This window comes from Schistocerca cancellata, chromosome 10, assembly GCF_023864275.1.
Source record: "Schistocerca cancellata isolate TAMUIC-IGC-003103 chromosome 10, iqSchCanc2.1, whole genome shotgun sequence".
NCBI classification, from domain to species: domain Eukaryota; kingdom Metazoa; phylum Arthropoda; class Insecta; order Orthoptera; family Acrididae; genus Schistocerca; species Schistocerca cancellata.
The window spans coordinates 64,520,770-64,536,770 of NC_064635.1; the positions used below are offsets into that span (position 1 = coordinate 64,520,770).

Here is a 16,001-nt window from a genome sequence, read left to right on the forward strand (position 1 = left end):
GGACAGGGTATGAGTGGGTTGGTAGTAGTGCTGGGGGAGGGGCAGGGCAGAAATCTGGAGAAGGGGAGCATGTCTGCTGTCTTGCCCCCTTCCCTCTCCCCGAGCCATTCCCGTCCTGTCTTGATGTGGCTCTCTCCCTTTGTAGACATTTCTCTTTGTCAGATCATTCCGCTTTGCTTTTTTTAACAGCCACTATCTTCGTTAGCAGCCACTATCGCTTTCCAGTAGCAGACCAATGCACACATAGTTTCTTTCATTTCACAGAAGAAAAGGCATATCTGCCACCGTAACAGAACTGATCAATGCAGCTTATTTGGTTACATATGGTAGTAAACAATACTCAAAGTTGTGGACCTCATCATATTTTAAGTATAGGACTTCGCAATACAAGACATTTTTCTGGAAATATATTAACTCTTTGTTCTGTCATCAAAGTTAAACTGTAAAATACTATCTTGTAAACATAGAAGCATTGAAACACATTTAATTAGAACGATAATCAAAACTTTCATTTGTTTGACATCAACTATATCAATGATCACTATCAATAACGTTATTTATTTTACATTTAAATCTGAAGAAGTGACATAAAAAATAGAATATAAAATATACTTTGAAATTTTTTTGTAAATGTAACTTCAAGAATTGATGTCTCACATTACCATGTTCAAACTCGAGTCTATCGTAGCTCTCTTTGTAAATGGATGAAGAGTCACACACCCCATACTGTTGTGTTTTAGGGTTAAGGTGGATGTATCAGGTTCTTTGTTCATTTGTGTTGTTTTTCACAAATGTGCATACACCAACTAACTAATAGTAACAGAAGGATAAAATGAAGTTTAAAATGCAACTCACATTTGAAGCAAGCATCGCACAAGATCGTAGACTCACCACTTTTTTGCAGCCATGCAAGAATTAATCATACTCTTACAGAAAACAAAGCCAACATAACTGTTCCCGTCAGATTTTTATCGTCACAGTTAGCTGAGCTTTTACACGACAACCCAGTCTCATTTTGTAACAACCAAAGAGGATACTAACATTAAAAACCAGGTTTTATGTTAGCTATAGACTAGATTACTTACTTTTGGTCTCTCTGGTCTCCTGTGACATCAGGCAGATGCGCAAATGAATTTCCGAGGCAGATCACTGCATCGAAGCCATCTCCGACAAGGTCAGCTATATCATCGGCGAGGGTCAGCCAATTGGCTTCCTCGATTACTGAAAATGTATTTACAATTATAACAGTGAACTAGACAAATTTAAGCTTACAGGCAGTATCTCTTAAGACTTAAACTTGAACTTCATCTCAGACACAACCACGTGACAAATTAGGACAAAGTTTGGTTAGCAAACTTAATTAAAAAGCACAGATTTTTCACTTTTTGTGTTTTGTTAACCGCCTACATTCTTCCTAGTATTACAATTTACATAAATGTTGAAGAGCTTTAAAAAGAGCAGATACTGAATAACCCTGTTAAAATACAGAGCTTTTAGAGTATCTTCAAGATATTTGGTCACGAATGGAGGTTTGAACACTTTGTCTCCTTCTTCTTTTTCCTGGCTTCATCTCCTATCTTCACAGGGTCTGCATATTAATCTGGATTTGACAATGTCAGTGACAGAAGGTGGCTGTACGCCATTCCTCTCCTTGATGGTACTACTCACACATGATCTTGAGTACACTGATACATTGTTGGTGCAAGGTGTATGTGCACTACTCACTATTTTATCTGTTTTCTTTATTCACTTAACACCCTCTGACAACTCAAATAATTCAAATCTAGTCTATAGTTTAACAACTGTTGTAGTTATTGACAGTAGGCATTCTGCTGACAACCATTAAAAATATTTATTGCTATTTTAATTTAAACATTTTGTCATTTTATAGCTACTGAAAACAAAAGCTGCCACCAAATGAAGACCAAAGTCATTAAATTTAAATTAATAAAACATTAAAACTAAAAACATAAAAAGTACTTACATAGGATGCCAACATTAAGTTCTGACATTACAGAACACAGTTTCCAGCAGTTACAAGTATACCATGTGAGCATTCGAATTAGGTAGTGGTTGGATTTCAATACTGGTAAAATGATGAGCGAGTAAACAAACAGTCCGTGTGAGCTCAGAACTAAAAAGATATCAATATCAGGAGTTGATATCATACAGCTGTCGGATGCATATTGTAATGAATCTTGCCTCCTCCGAACTTTTGCACGTCAATTGAAATGTTCAATTCCATACAAATTTTGGCCCAACGTGAGTTAATTTTCATATTAAAATTATATATCCTACATCCAAAGTTTTTTTGCATATATTTGATTGCAAAAACACTATTTTTCTGATAACATAATTTTATTTTCCATATTGATCCATTTTGCAACACTGACCTCAAACCATGAAAATCAGCAATAACAACTGTCATCTTACATGATGCAAGAACTACTTTACAGTAAAGATAATATTGTTATGCCTCAGTTTTCATATAAATAAAATTTCTGTCTTTATTTACAATTTTTCTTATTTTACTATCAATAATATAACTGGCTGCGTACAGTTACAGGAAGCTGTTATTTTTCATAGTGTCAAAATTTGCAGCCTTTGCTATGAACTTTTAGGCACATAAATCTCCACATAAATTATTATTTCCAGAGAACATTGTGTAAGTTACAGTCAAAAAGCAACTTTCACTAAGAAAGTCCTGTTAATAATAATTTAGATTATATCTGGTTCCAGAAGGAACTGGAAGCTATGTACGAAATACTTATAGAATTTTTAGGTTCCAAACACGCCAGAGGTAACAAGAATTAACAATATTCCAGTGACTTGTCATTGAAACACCTTGGACCAATAATTTTGGAAAGCCTATATAGAAACAAAGAAGACACCCTAGAAAACAAGGCAGCCATAGCAAGATTAGTAACATTTATCTGCCAATTTCAAGTTTACTCCCTTCAAAAATTATTTAAATGTTGACATCAACAGAATAGACAAATGAGTGTTGTAAATTTTGCATCAGTTTATCCATGAAGATTTAATAGAAGGGAGTAACATTATATGTGAGTATGTCATCCAGCATTAAAACATTATCTGGAATATTACAGGAAACTGACGATAGGGAAGCAGATAAAATTACAGTGTAAATGAGAAAAGTGTAAATAAACCTCAAGTACATATTGGCTGTGTATATGAAAATCAAGTAAGATGATGTAGATCATCACCAGAGGCAATGGAAGAAATACAGATAAATACAAGAAATATAATGAAGCTATGTTATGTGAAAAAAGTGTTTCTGTATAAAATAAAATGCTACAAACAGTAAGTGAAATTTGGGGGAGGGGGGCTGCAGATGCTAGTTAGGCTGTGTCTGACAATAAAAGTGACATTGCAGTAGATGATGGGCAGATCAGGGGGATATTTTCAATGTCATCTTGGGGAAACTGGGAAGACTGGACACACAATTTGAATATTAAAAACTGAAAACAAAAATAATATTGAAAATTTAAAATTATAGATGCAAACAGAAAGTAATAGTAATATTGAAAACTTAAAATTATCTACGCAAACAGAAATCAAAAACAACAACAATGAATTAAAATCAGGGTAACAGGAAATAGTGAAAGAAAATAATGAACAGTTGGGTTTTAATCTATAATATCAAATATCAGAACTAATGAAAGAAACGAAGGCAAGATTTAAAAATTTGAATGAAATTAGACACTGTTGGAAACAGAATTATGATTTTCACAAATAAAGTCTTAGCCCAGTTGTTAAACAAAAACAATCTGTTGTAGAAACTGATACTACTTTTGTGGTACCAGAAACTTGTGTTAACACAACCCCAAAAATAATGCTTATCTAGTGTCAACAAAACTAAAATTATTTCTGTTGAAAACAATGATCCAGTCAGGGCTAATGAAAATCAGAATTAGTAGTTAACACTGATTCTGTCACTTGAACATCTGCATGCATAAAAGTATTTTCAAATACGATTCTTTCCTTCAACAATTTTTTGTTATTTTCTAATCAATTACAGCTTAACTGGTGCTCATTGTACCAAGAACAATTCTGTGAACAGTTTAGAAACAGTAATGTACAGGTTTGGAATAATGCTGCAACTAATAAAATGCCTACTACAGAACCCAAATCACAAATTTCAGTATACAATGGCAATGCTGTAGCCAGTAAATATAAATAGGTAGGTAATGCTGATGAAAAATTTGAAAATATTATTGTTTCCTGCACTACAACTGAAAGTATGTCAGCCAGTAAAAGTGAAATTATATTTGTTTGTGGTCAAAACATATACCTAGTTTGCTGATAAGTTTTAAAGTAATAATGAGTGAAAAATGTAATAGTAGCACTGTGCATGCTTACAGAAACTGAGTTGAGGAAATTATTTTTGAACAACATTTGAGTGAGAAGAAATTGCAAAAATTATACTACATGACATCATGGAGAGGTCTGCAAGTCATCCACATATAAGACTATAGTGATAATATTAAAATTTTTGTCTCCGAGTGAAAATTCTAAGACTTTTCAGCTTTATTAGTTAAATTTCAATGAGACTGATTTAAATATGGACTTTGAAATTTTTGCTATGATATGGACAATGTTACAGAGGTACATTTTATATTGCATTTGTTGTTGTTGTGGTCTTCCATCCAGAGACTTGTTTGATGCAGCCCTCCATGCTACTCTATCCTGTGCAAGCTTCTTCATCTCCAAGTAACTACTGCACCATACATCCTTCTGAATCTGCTTAGTGTATTCATCTCATGATCTCCCTCTACAATTTTTACCCTCCCTGCTTCCCTCCAACACTCTTCTAGTCAATTTGTGCCACAAATTCCTCTTCTCCCCAATCCTATTAAATACCTCCTCATTAGTTACGTGATCTATCCACCTAATCTTCAACATTCTTCTGTAGCACCACATTTTGAAAGCTTCTATTCTCTTCTTCTCCAAACTACCTATCGTCCATGTTTCACTTCCATACATGGCTACACTCCATACAAATACTATCAGAAATGACTTCCTGACACTTAAATCTATATTCGATGTTAACAAATTTCTCTTCTTCAGAAACGCTTCCCTTGCCATTGCCAGTCTACATTTTATATCCTCTTTACTTCGACCATCATCAGTTATTTTGCTCCCCAAATAGCAAAACTCCTTTACTACTTTAAGTGTCTCATTTCCTAATCTAATTCCCTCACCATCACCCGACTTAATTCGACTACATTCCATTATCCTCATTTTGCTTTTGTTGATGTTCATCTTATATCCTTCTTTCAAGACACTGTCCATTCCGTTCAACTGCTCTTCCAAGTCCTTTGCTGTCTCTGACAGAATTACAATGTCATCGGCGAACCTCAAAGTTTTTATTTCTTCTCCCTGGATTTTAATACCTACTCCAAATTTTTCTTTCGTTTCCTTTACTGCTTGCTCAATATACAGATTGAAAAACATCGGGGAGAGGCTACAACCCTGTCTCACTTCCTTCCCAACCACTGCTTCCCTTTCATGCCCCTCGACTCTTATAACTGCCATCTGGTTTCTGTACAAATTGTAAATAGCCTTTCGCTCCCTGTATAGCACAGCATAACTCCAAAATTTATCTTAAATTTAAAACAGATTAATGATCTCAATAATTCAATGTTTACCACTGAATCCAGTGTCATGTTGTACTCTGGTCTACTATTTTGAAGTTATGGTTATATGATTATAGAAAACAGGTGGATTTCAATCCTTAGCAAGTAACTCAAACCTTAGTTGGATGAATGCAATTTTCTGCTTATCTACAAAATTTTGTCTTCTACTGCCTTATCTGTTAATTATAATAAAGTCATTTAAATTATCTTTACTAAAGTTATTGTCATTTCAAAAATACTGTTATATTTTTATATATTCCATTTTTAAAGATGGACCAGAACCACAGTATTAAAATCTAATTATATTTTATTGTAATGCTAGTGAAAATGTTTTTCAGGAAATTAACTTTTCTTATATTTCTCATAATGCTATTTTGTATCATTTTTTTCAAGCGGTACTGGTTAAACTTGATGATGGAAACAAAGTTACTGGCACCCTTTTATACATATCCATGGCCTCATTCCATTCTTCTATAAAAATTAGAAACTTATGAAAGCAGAGGAGTGGAATTAGACTTACTAAGATCATACCTTGCTGACAGGAGACAATGTGTTACGCTGTATCATACAACTGGGGGACATACACAAACAGTAAAATCTCTTATAAAATTTTTAACTGTAGTGTCTCTCAGAAAAGCACTACCAGGCCTTTTATGTTTGTTGTGTACAAAAATCAAACCAAGTAAGTTATGGCAATGATACTTTCTACATAAGCTGGTGCTCTACAAAACAGTGGCCAGTGCAAAATAATACAGAAAACATTAATCTCATCACAGAATATCCCACTGTAAACAAATTGGCACTAAATAAGGACAAGACAATTCTGATGGAGTTTCTGCTAAATTATAAATCAAGACAAATAGATACTGAGCAGAGTATTCAGTTGGAACATCTGATAAACATACATTCCTGGGTATTACAGTAGATGAACATCTTACATGCAAGGAGCACATCAGCTATATGTGTAAAAAAATCTCCTGTGACACCCTCCTGCTAAAACGCCTTTCTGGCATAATAGTGCCACCTGTCTTAAGACAAATCTACTTTGGAATCAGGCAATTAGGATAATAGCTAATATTAGTAAACGTCAGTCCTGTTGAGAATACTTCATTAAGTATAACATACTAACTGTAGTAGCCACCAGAAAGATCGCGGGAGGCGCACATTGGCACGGCGCGTCATGGACGGTAGTTGCCGCAAGTAGAGTCCCATCCACCAGAGGGCACGCGAGAATTCGGACGCGCCCTCTGCCGGTGTAACAACAAGAACAACAACAACAACAACTCCGGCAGGACAGGCTGAGCGCAGTCAGTCAACATCGGGCATGCCTAGGACACAGTCCCGGTCTACGATAAGTGAAGTGCGACGTAACGTGAACAGTGTTACTACACAATTGGCGACGAGTAGGGTCGTTCTTTCGCGTGTTGCGTCGTTGTTCCGGTTTCGCAGTTTCTCCACGGCATGGAGGATTTGGTGCGGGTTTTGGTTGCGCAGCAGACGGAGCTCATGGCCACCATGAAACAAGTGCTTCCGGCGTTGCTCTCCACGCCGTCTGCTCCGGCGCCGTTCTCTCCTCCCTTTCCCCCGTATGACGAGACGGCGGAGGATTGGGACGCATATGAACATCGCCTTCGGCAGCATTTCCAGGCGTTTCATGTTGCCGATGCGGAGGTATGTCGTGCTCTCTTCTTGTCTTGGATATCTCCCTCGCTGTATCAAGTTTTGCGGCAGCTAGCGCCGTTGCAGGAACCCTCGTCCTTGTCTTTTGACGCATTGTGTTCATTGCTGTCTTCATATTATCGCCGCCGCACGCATGTTGTGGCGGCTAGGGTCGAGTTCTATCAATGCAAGAAACAGCCCCATCAGTCTTACCGGGCGTGGGCCGCAACCCTGCACGGTCTTAGTCGCAAGTGTCATTTTGTCACAGAGCAGTCGCGGGAGTCGTATGCCCATGTTATGGTACGCGACGTCATTGTTCGTTCGGCCCCTGATAGGGAGGTCCGGCAACGGGCCCTGCAGTTAGAAGACCCTTCCCTCGAAGAAGTCCTGTCCATTGCTCAATCGTATGAAGTCTCTCACGCAGCAGGTCAACAGCTGGAAGCGTGGTGCGACGTCGCGGAGGTAGAGGGCGGCGCGGCCGCGTCCACTGTGTCCGGGGTGGACGACGTGCGAGCGGTACAATCCGGCCGTTACGGCCGTTACGGCCGCTCCCGCGCGGCGCGTAAACAGAATTCCGGCCGCCGGCCCCTCTTGCCGTCCTGTGTGTCGTGCTATATACATCATGATCGGTCGAAGTGCCCCCAGCGTTGGGCCGTTTGTCGCAAATGTAATAAAAACGGTCACATTGCTAAAGTTTGCCGCTCAGCCTCAAAAGAATCGAAGGAAGCAAGTACAGAGGACGTGGACGTTGACATTCAGGAAGTTTCATCGGGCCAGGCTCCCGACGCATCGGCACGCAAACTCTTTATCGAGGTGTCAGTTCGGTCGCGCCGGTTACAACTGCAAGTAGATACGGGCGCGGCAGTTTCGTTGTTGAATGCACAAACGTATTCCGACCTTGGATCGCCCCCGTTGGCGCCAGTTTACCGGCGTCTACGCGGTTATGGTAAACAGTTCATTCCCCTACTGGGTCAATTCACTACCGACGTGACTTACAAATCAGTCACTCGGCCGATTACTTTTATTGTTGTCAGTGATGCGAGCTCCGCTAACCTTTTTGGCCTGGATGCCTTTCAAGCTTTCGGTTTTTCTATCGCTGACACCATACAGTTGGTCTCCGAAGACGTTCCCTATCACTCATTGGAATCTTTGATCTCAGACTTTCCAGATATTTTTGAGGAGGGCCTGGGGCGTGTTTCAGATTTTGAAGCTCACTTAACGTTGAAGGCGTCGGCTCGCCCGCGTTTTCTACGCGCGAGGCAGATCCCCTTGGCTCTCCGCCCTCAGGTAAAGGAAGAGCTAGACCGGCTGACAGCCCTAGGGGTCGTTCTCCCCATTTCTTCCAGTGAGTGGGCTTCGCCCCTCATTATTGTCAAGAAGCCCTCGGGAAAATTACGTCTTTGTGGCGATTTTAAGGCCACCATTAATTCCCAATTGGTGGTGGACACCTATCCTTTGCCTCGTGCTGATGAATTGTTCCCCGCCGTGGCGGGAGGCCACTATTTTTCGAAAATCGATCTGTCAGAGGCTTATTATCAGATACCACTTGATGAGGACTCCAAATGGCTGGCAGTCGTCAACACCCCGTTTGGCCTTTACCAATACCAGCGGTTGGGTTTTGGAATATCCAGTGCCCCGGCGATATTCCAGCGTTATCTTGAGCATGTCACGTCGACAATCCCTCATTGTATTAATTACCTGGATGACATAATTGTCACGGGCCGCAGCACGACGGACCACTTGCAAAACCTTCGCACCCTCTTTCTCAAATTCAGGTCTGTGGGCTTGCGTTGCAACCTGCAGAAGTCAACCTTCTTCCAACCGTCCATTGAGTATGTGGGTTACACCATCTCTCGGCATGGCATCCAGCCACTAGGAAGTTTGGTCCAAGGTATCGTCAACCTTCCTCGGCCCACATCGCTGAAGGAGTTACAAGCTTTTTTAGGCAAGATAGCCTATTACCACCGGTTCATTCCCAGGGCTTCCACTATAGCCCACCCCCTGTACTGCCTTCTGCACAAGGGTGTTCCTTTTGATTGGTCGCCTGCATGCGAGCGAGCGTTCACCTCGTTGAAGGGCCTCCTCACGTCAGCCCCTTGTTTGGCTACTTTTGATCCCCATAAGCCATTGGTCCTGGCTACGGATGCTTCGCAGTATGGGGTGGGGGCGGTCCTGGCCCATCGCAACGCAGATGGTTCCGAGCAACCACTGGCGTTTGCGTCGAAAACGCTTAGTCCCGCGCAGGCCCATTACTCCCAGGTGGAAAAAGAGGCTTTGGCCATTGTCTACGCTGTTACCAAGTTTCACCCTTTCTTGTATGGCACGAAGTTTCAGTTAATCACTGACCATAAGCCGTTAATATCGTTATTTGGCCCCGCCTCTCAGATTCCGGATAGGGCGGCCCACAGACTACAGCGCTGGGCCTTGTTCCTCTCTAAGTACCATTATGACATTCGTTTTCGCCCTACAGGCCAGCATGCCAACGCCGACGCTCTTTCCCGTCTTCCGGTGGGCCCGGACCCTACATTTGATCGAGAGGAGATTATGTGTTTTCATTTGGATGTGGCGTCCCGCCAGGTGGTTGATGGCTTCCCGATCACTAGTTCTCGAGTCGCCAGGGAAACGGCGGCTGACCCGGTTCTCCGGCAAGTAGTTCGCCTCCTTCAGCAAGGGTGGTCGTCCCGCCCTCCGGGCCGGGCCTCGGACCCTCTTCGTAATTATTTTCTTCTACGAGACCGTCTCTCGGTCTTGGAAGGAGTTCTCCTTCTGGCTACCGATGATACAGCTCCTCGCGTGGTTGTTCCTGCAAGTTTACGACGGGAGGTCCTCAAGTTATTACATGCGGGGCACTGGGGTGTTTCCCGTACTAAAACCTTGGCTCGCAGACATGTGTACTGGCCCGGTATTGACAGAGAAATTGAGCACTTGGTGGCCGCCTGTTCCCAGTGTGCAAGCCAACAAGCATCTCCCAGGGCAGCGTTCTCTTCATGGCCGCCGGCAACCCAGGCGTGGGAACGTGTTCACATCGATTTTGCGGGGCCGTTTCTCAATGGCTTTTGGCTCATTGTCATTGATGCTTATTCCCGATTCCCATATGTGGTTCGCTGCTCCTCAACCACTTCAGACGTTGCAATCCAGGCACTAGCAAAAATCTTTTCTGTGGAAGGTCTGCCAATCACCCTGGTCTCGGACAATGGACCGCAGTTTCTTTCGCAGACCTTCCAGGATTTTTGTAGGCGCTTCGGTATTCGGCACGTTTGCTCTCCCCCTTTCCATCCACAATCGAATGGGGAAGCTGAGCGCATGGTGCGCACCTTTAAGACGCAGATGAAAAAGTATGTGCACGAATTTCCTGCAGAGGAAGCATTGATGTTTTTCTTGACGGCATACCGGACCACACCAATGGGAGACCGCAGCCCCGCAGAGCTCCTCCATGGGCGTCAACCTAGGACTCTGCTGCACCTCCTCCAGCCTGGTCCTCGCCAGTCTTCCCAAAACGGAGTACCTGGCTTTCCACTGGGTATGTCAGTCTGGGCCCGTGGGTTTGGTCGCAATCCACGTTGGATACCGGCAGTGGTCCTGCACCGACATGGCCGCCGGCTCTATACCTTGCAGGTGGGGGACCGGGTGGTACGTCGTCACCAAAATCAGCTACGTCCACGTTCGGGCACCCACCCTCCGACCTCTCGGACACCGGCTTCCCCATTGCCGGCACCTGTATTGGTTTCACAGGGGACGTTACCTCCTCTCCCCGCTGTGACTCTGCCGCACTGTGATGGTTCTCAGCCTTGGCAGCCTCCAGTGGCTCCAGCACCGGCATCGCCGTCATTCGAGCTGCCCCAGCGAGAGCTGGCCCCCCTAGCCGGCCCGGTTTCGCAGGGGGCTAGTTCCCCTGTGGTCGTCCCTTCCCCTTCGTCCCCGCCACTGGGTCTTGCCCCTCCTGAGGTGGAACAGGATCCAGAGTTCGACAGCTTGTCGCCCGTTCTGTCCCGGGCTCCGGTTGGGGGACGACGGGGGCCTCTTCGTGTGGGTCACTTCCAGCCGTATTCGAAGGTTCCGGCTCGAGGGTTGGCAGATTCCCTCGACTCCGGCCATCCCATGGATGTGGAGGTCATCACTCCTGCCCGACGCTCCACCTTCCGACGCAGTGGATCACAGTGGCTTCACCCCCCGAAGGAGGAGGAGTGTAGTAGCCACCAGAAAGATCGCGGGAGGCGCACATTGGCACGGCGCGTCATGGACGGTAGTTGCCGCAAGTAGAGTCCCGTCCACCAGAGGGCACGCGAGAATTCGGACGCGCCCTCTGCCGGTGTAACAACAAGAACAACAACAACAACAACTCCGGCAGGACAGGCTGAGCGCAGTCAGTCAACATCGGGCATGCCTAGGACACAGTCCCGGTCTACGCTAAGTGAAGTGCGACGTAACGTGAACAGTGTTACTACACTAACAGTGTATTCATTGTATGTTCTCAGGACTATACTGTTTGTAAAAGAAAATATGGAATGTAGTATAATCAATAGTGAAATCCATACCTATAATACAAGAAAAAGAGAGGATTATCACATTTATTTAATAATAAAAGAGCGACAGACCATAGTCCATTTTCTGCTAGAAGACATTTTCGTAACAGACTGCCAAATAATATAAAACTGTTTAATGGTAATATATTTAAGACAAAATTAAAGCATCTGTCAATTGCTAAATTTTTGTACTCTATAAAGGATTTTTAATGATGATGTGTGTAATTTATCTTTATTTCTAAACACTTATTAATGTTTGTATGTTTGTAAACCTACTATGTCCATGACTGTTAAAGTTATTATGAACAAATAAACCATTTATTTATTATTTACGAGGGCCATTTGAAAAGTCTGTGCAAAGTCTGAGAGATGGCACCACCAGCGCAAATCGAGGTCATGTTTAGTTAGTAGCATCTTTGGAAAGAACGCTCACCAAGTTTCAGCCATATTGGTCTATTTCTTTGTGTTTGGCATTCATGTGAATCAAGGAAGCCAAGTGACTGTCAAAAAATGGACGAAGAAGAATTTTGTGTGGTGATTAAACATAACTTTATGAAAGGCAAAACACCTCAGGTGACTCAAGGGAAGCTTGATAAACATTATGGTGACTCTGCACCTTCGGTTTGAACAGTTTATAAGTGGTTTCAACATTTTCAGAGTGGCCATATGGGCATAAGTGATGCTGGACGTTCTGGATGTCTTGTGGAGGTTATGACTCCAGAAATCATTGATAAAATCCATGATGTGGTGGATAACAGAAGAGTTAAGGTGCATGAGATTGTTAGTGCTGTAGGCATCTTGAATGAATGGGTACATAATATTTTGCACAAACATTTGGACATGAGAAAGCTATCCGCAAGATGGGCTCCGTGATTGCTCACGCTTGACCAAAAATGGAATCGTGTGAAGCGTTGCAAGGATGGTTTGCAGCTCTTCACGAAGAATCTGCAGGACTTTTAAGTGTTGTTTCGTCACTGTGAATGAAACATGGATACATTACTATATTCCTGAGACCAAACAACAATCTAAACAATGGGTTACCAAGGGATAATCTGCACCAAAAAAGCTGACGACCAGTCTTTTGGCCGGAAAGGTTTTGGGATTCGCAAGGGACAATCCTCATTGACTATCCGGAAAAGGGTAAAACTATTACAGGTGCATATTATTCATTGTTATTGGACCTTTTGAAAACCGAGCTGAAAGAAAAACGCCTGCAATTGGACCAAAAAAAAAAATCCTTTTCCATCCCGACAATGCTCCAGCACACACCTCAGCAGTTGTGGTCGCAAAATTAATGGAAATAGGATTCCAACTCATTTTACAACCCCCTATTCTCCAGACTTGGCTTCCTCGGACTACTATTATTTCCCCAATTTGAAGAAATGGCTGGCGGGACAGAGATTTTATTCAAACGAGGAGGTGATTGCAGCAACTAATAGCTATTTTGCAGACTTGGACAATTCCTATTATTTGGAAGGGATCAACAAATTAGAACAGCATTGGGCAAAGTGTGTAAGTCTAAAAGGAGACTATATCGAAAAATAAACAAGGGTTACCTCAAACATGTAAGTAGTTTTTATTTTTGCATGGACTTTTCAAACACCTCTCGCATTTATTTATGAACATTTATTAGGTGAGTAACATAATAGTATCCACAATGGATGCATGTAATCAAATTATGTATGTACAGTAGTATAAAATGGGTAATGTAAGCAAAACCATGAAAGCAAGTAGTAGTAGTGTGTGAACTGAAAACTCAACAAACCTATGAACAGGAGTGCTCTTATTTTTTGCACTTTATGACAATTCAGAACAGTGACCATTTTTAAATGTTGCAAATCTCAGGAGGCTACTTTTATAAAAAATCAGTAGTGGTAGTGAGAAAGGAATTGAAAATAAGTAACTATTAGATCAACCTCACCTTCACTGCTGAACATTTGATGGGAATATACCACTGGAAGAACAATTTTTAAGGAAGAACACTTGCGAAACAGAAAAGAAAAATATTAGAAGGTTTATCAGTGGGAAAGAAAAGTACAGTGATGGAAACAATCAATGGTACTTATTAGATTCTCCCTACAACTTGTCTTCCATTTGCATTCTGTACTACGTTTTACACAAATTCATTAAATTTTACATTTGCTGTCACTGTTACTCTCAGCTGTTGGTGATACTATTGAGACTGTTTCACTGATACTGTGCATTTCTGCTCAGTACTTACCTTGAACAAATGAAACTTCTTCCATTACTGCCAGTAGAACATTTGCAATAGAACGCAGAGGTCCTGGCTTATGAAACAGTAGTCTCCATCTTCAGGGAAGAAAAAAATACCTAGTTTTGTAGGAGGGGGGCAAGGGGTGGCTTTATTAGTTGGGCCTCTCTCTAACGTCCCCAACCAATTCCTCTCGAGAATGATTTCCTAGCAGTCTTCATCAGTCTAAGATTCATACCGAGTTGTCCTAAAAGGCAGGATAGAGAACATTCTAAGAGCACCATGAATAATCACAGGTATGGTTAATTAGTTCGCAGTAGGGACAAAAATGCTCTTTGAATTCAGTAGGAAGTGCTGCACCAAGTGTGTCATGCACTGTGGAAATCCCAAGAAGGAACAGAGATTGTGGTTCGACATTACGGCAGTGGCAAAGCCATTGCAGACAGAAAGTAAAAATTTATTGTGGTGTTTCAGAAGCAACTGTCCCCACCTCAGAATTATAACTAAGTTCAAAAGCTGCCAAAAGGACATCAGTGTTCTGTTTCACAGACTTGCTCACCTTTCAAGCCCGAACCCTCATCGACAGTAAAGGTCATTCCTTCACATGACTGTGTAACATGCAGCCTTCCTTAAAATAGTGAAGCCATTTTAACATGCAACACACTCACTGGAAAAGCATTGCCAAAAGAACATAGACTGCCGTAAACATTTTAGCCAATTTGGCAAGTGAGTTGCAGCATTATTTTATTTACATTTTACCTTTGGTGATTTTGTTGCAACGCCTGGCTCCAGTTCTAGGTCGGCAGAGCCGCTAGGGAGCCAGGCTTAGCACAGGTGTACCTACTAGTCGAGGGTCCCGAGAGCGCAGGCAGCTACAGCTACCGTGGATTCCCATAGGGAACAGCACCAGATCTGCAGGCCGTGGTTCGAGGAGGGGCACTTTGCAATACTACAAAAACCAAAGTATTTATATAACATGTGGAAAACAAGAAAAATAGGAGACAGCTTAAACTACGTAGAGACAGAAAAAACAACTAAATATTGTGAACTGTACAATGACCAGGCAAAACATCACAATGTTCTCAGTATATCGCAGAGTCAAAACCAGCTGCAGTATATCACTACATTTTTAACTTTCCAGCTGAGCCAATGGTTGCATTTTTGTATGCTGAACAGGAATCACTGAGTGATGTCACCCCTGCAGGCGTCATGAATGTGAGCTAAAAACTTGGAAAAAAAAATTCCCCAAGAATTCCAGGCGTGTGGAGGAAGATGTCAAGAAGCTCTTGATAAATCAGTTAATTAATGTTTCAAAAGGAGTGGCAGCATATTAATAATTTAAATGGGATAATATTCATATAATTAACACACTAAATTCATAATACTCAATAAAATTCAGTTTCAGTGCTAGGTTAAAAACGCAGAACTCCCTGTTTTTTCCAGGTCACATATAATTCCCTGAGAATTCCAGGTTTTCCAGACGAATTGCCACCCTGGCTCCAGCATAACCGGTGTTCTCTGCCACGTGAGGGAAGAAAGAGAAGACTGCTCAGATTACACCTCTACCTACATTTTGCACGCCCACTGCAATCTTCAGATTGCATTACTGTTACAGCAACCACACTATTATTCTGTAAAACATGCACCTCCTCGACACTTTAACTCCATTCTTAACAAGCTGAGCAAAGACCTCAAACCCTCGCTTAAATGTAAACTTCCACCGCTGTTCTCGAGGGTTACCTTTCTTATAAAAAATTGTCTTTATTCATGAAATCGTTTTTTATAAAAACAATGAAAGACAAACTTTTCTGTACAAATTGTTTAGTTACTCTCTCAATACTTACCTTTAACACTTACACACTTTTGTATGCTTTTGAACAAGTTCTGAAAAAGTGCCTCAAAAAACACATGCTTTCAGAAGAACAGACTCACAAGGTTCTTAAATCGACA

At 41.9% G+C, this 16,001-nt stretch overlaps 1 protein-coding gene across 1 annotated transcript in view; it reads right to left on the reverse strand.

The window, feature by feature from the left end:
• LOC126106894 (glycine N-methyltransferase) overlaps positions 1–16,001 on the reverse strand; it is an 85,064-nt gene that overhangs the window by 18,716 nt on the left and 50,347 nt on the right. The window contains exon 4 of the mRNA XM_049913309.1: positions 1,086–1,221. Coding sequence (XP_049769266.1) covers positions 1,086–1,221 — 136 coding nt within the window. The remainder of the gene's footprint in view (positions 1–1,085; positions 1,222–16,001) is intronic.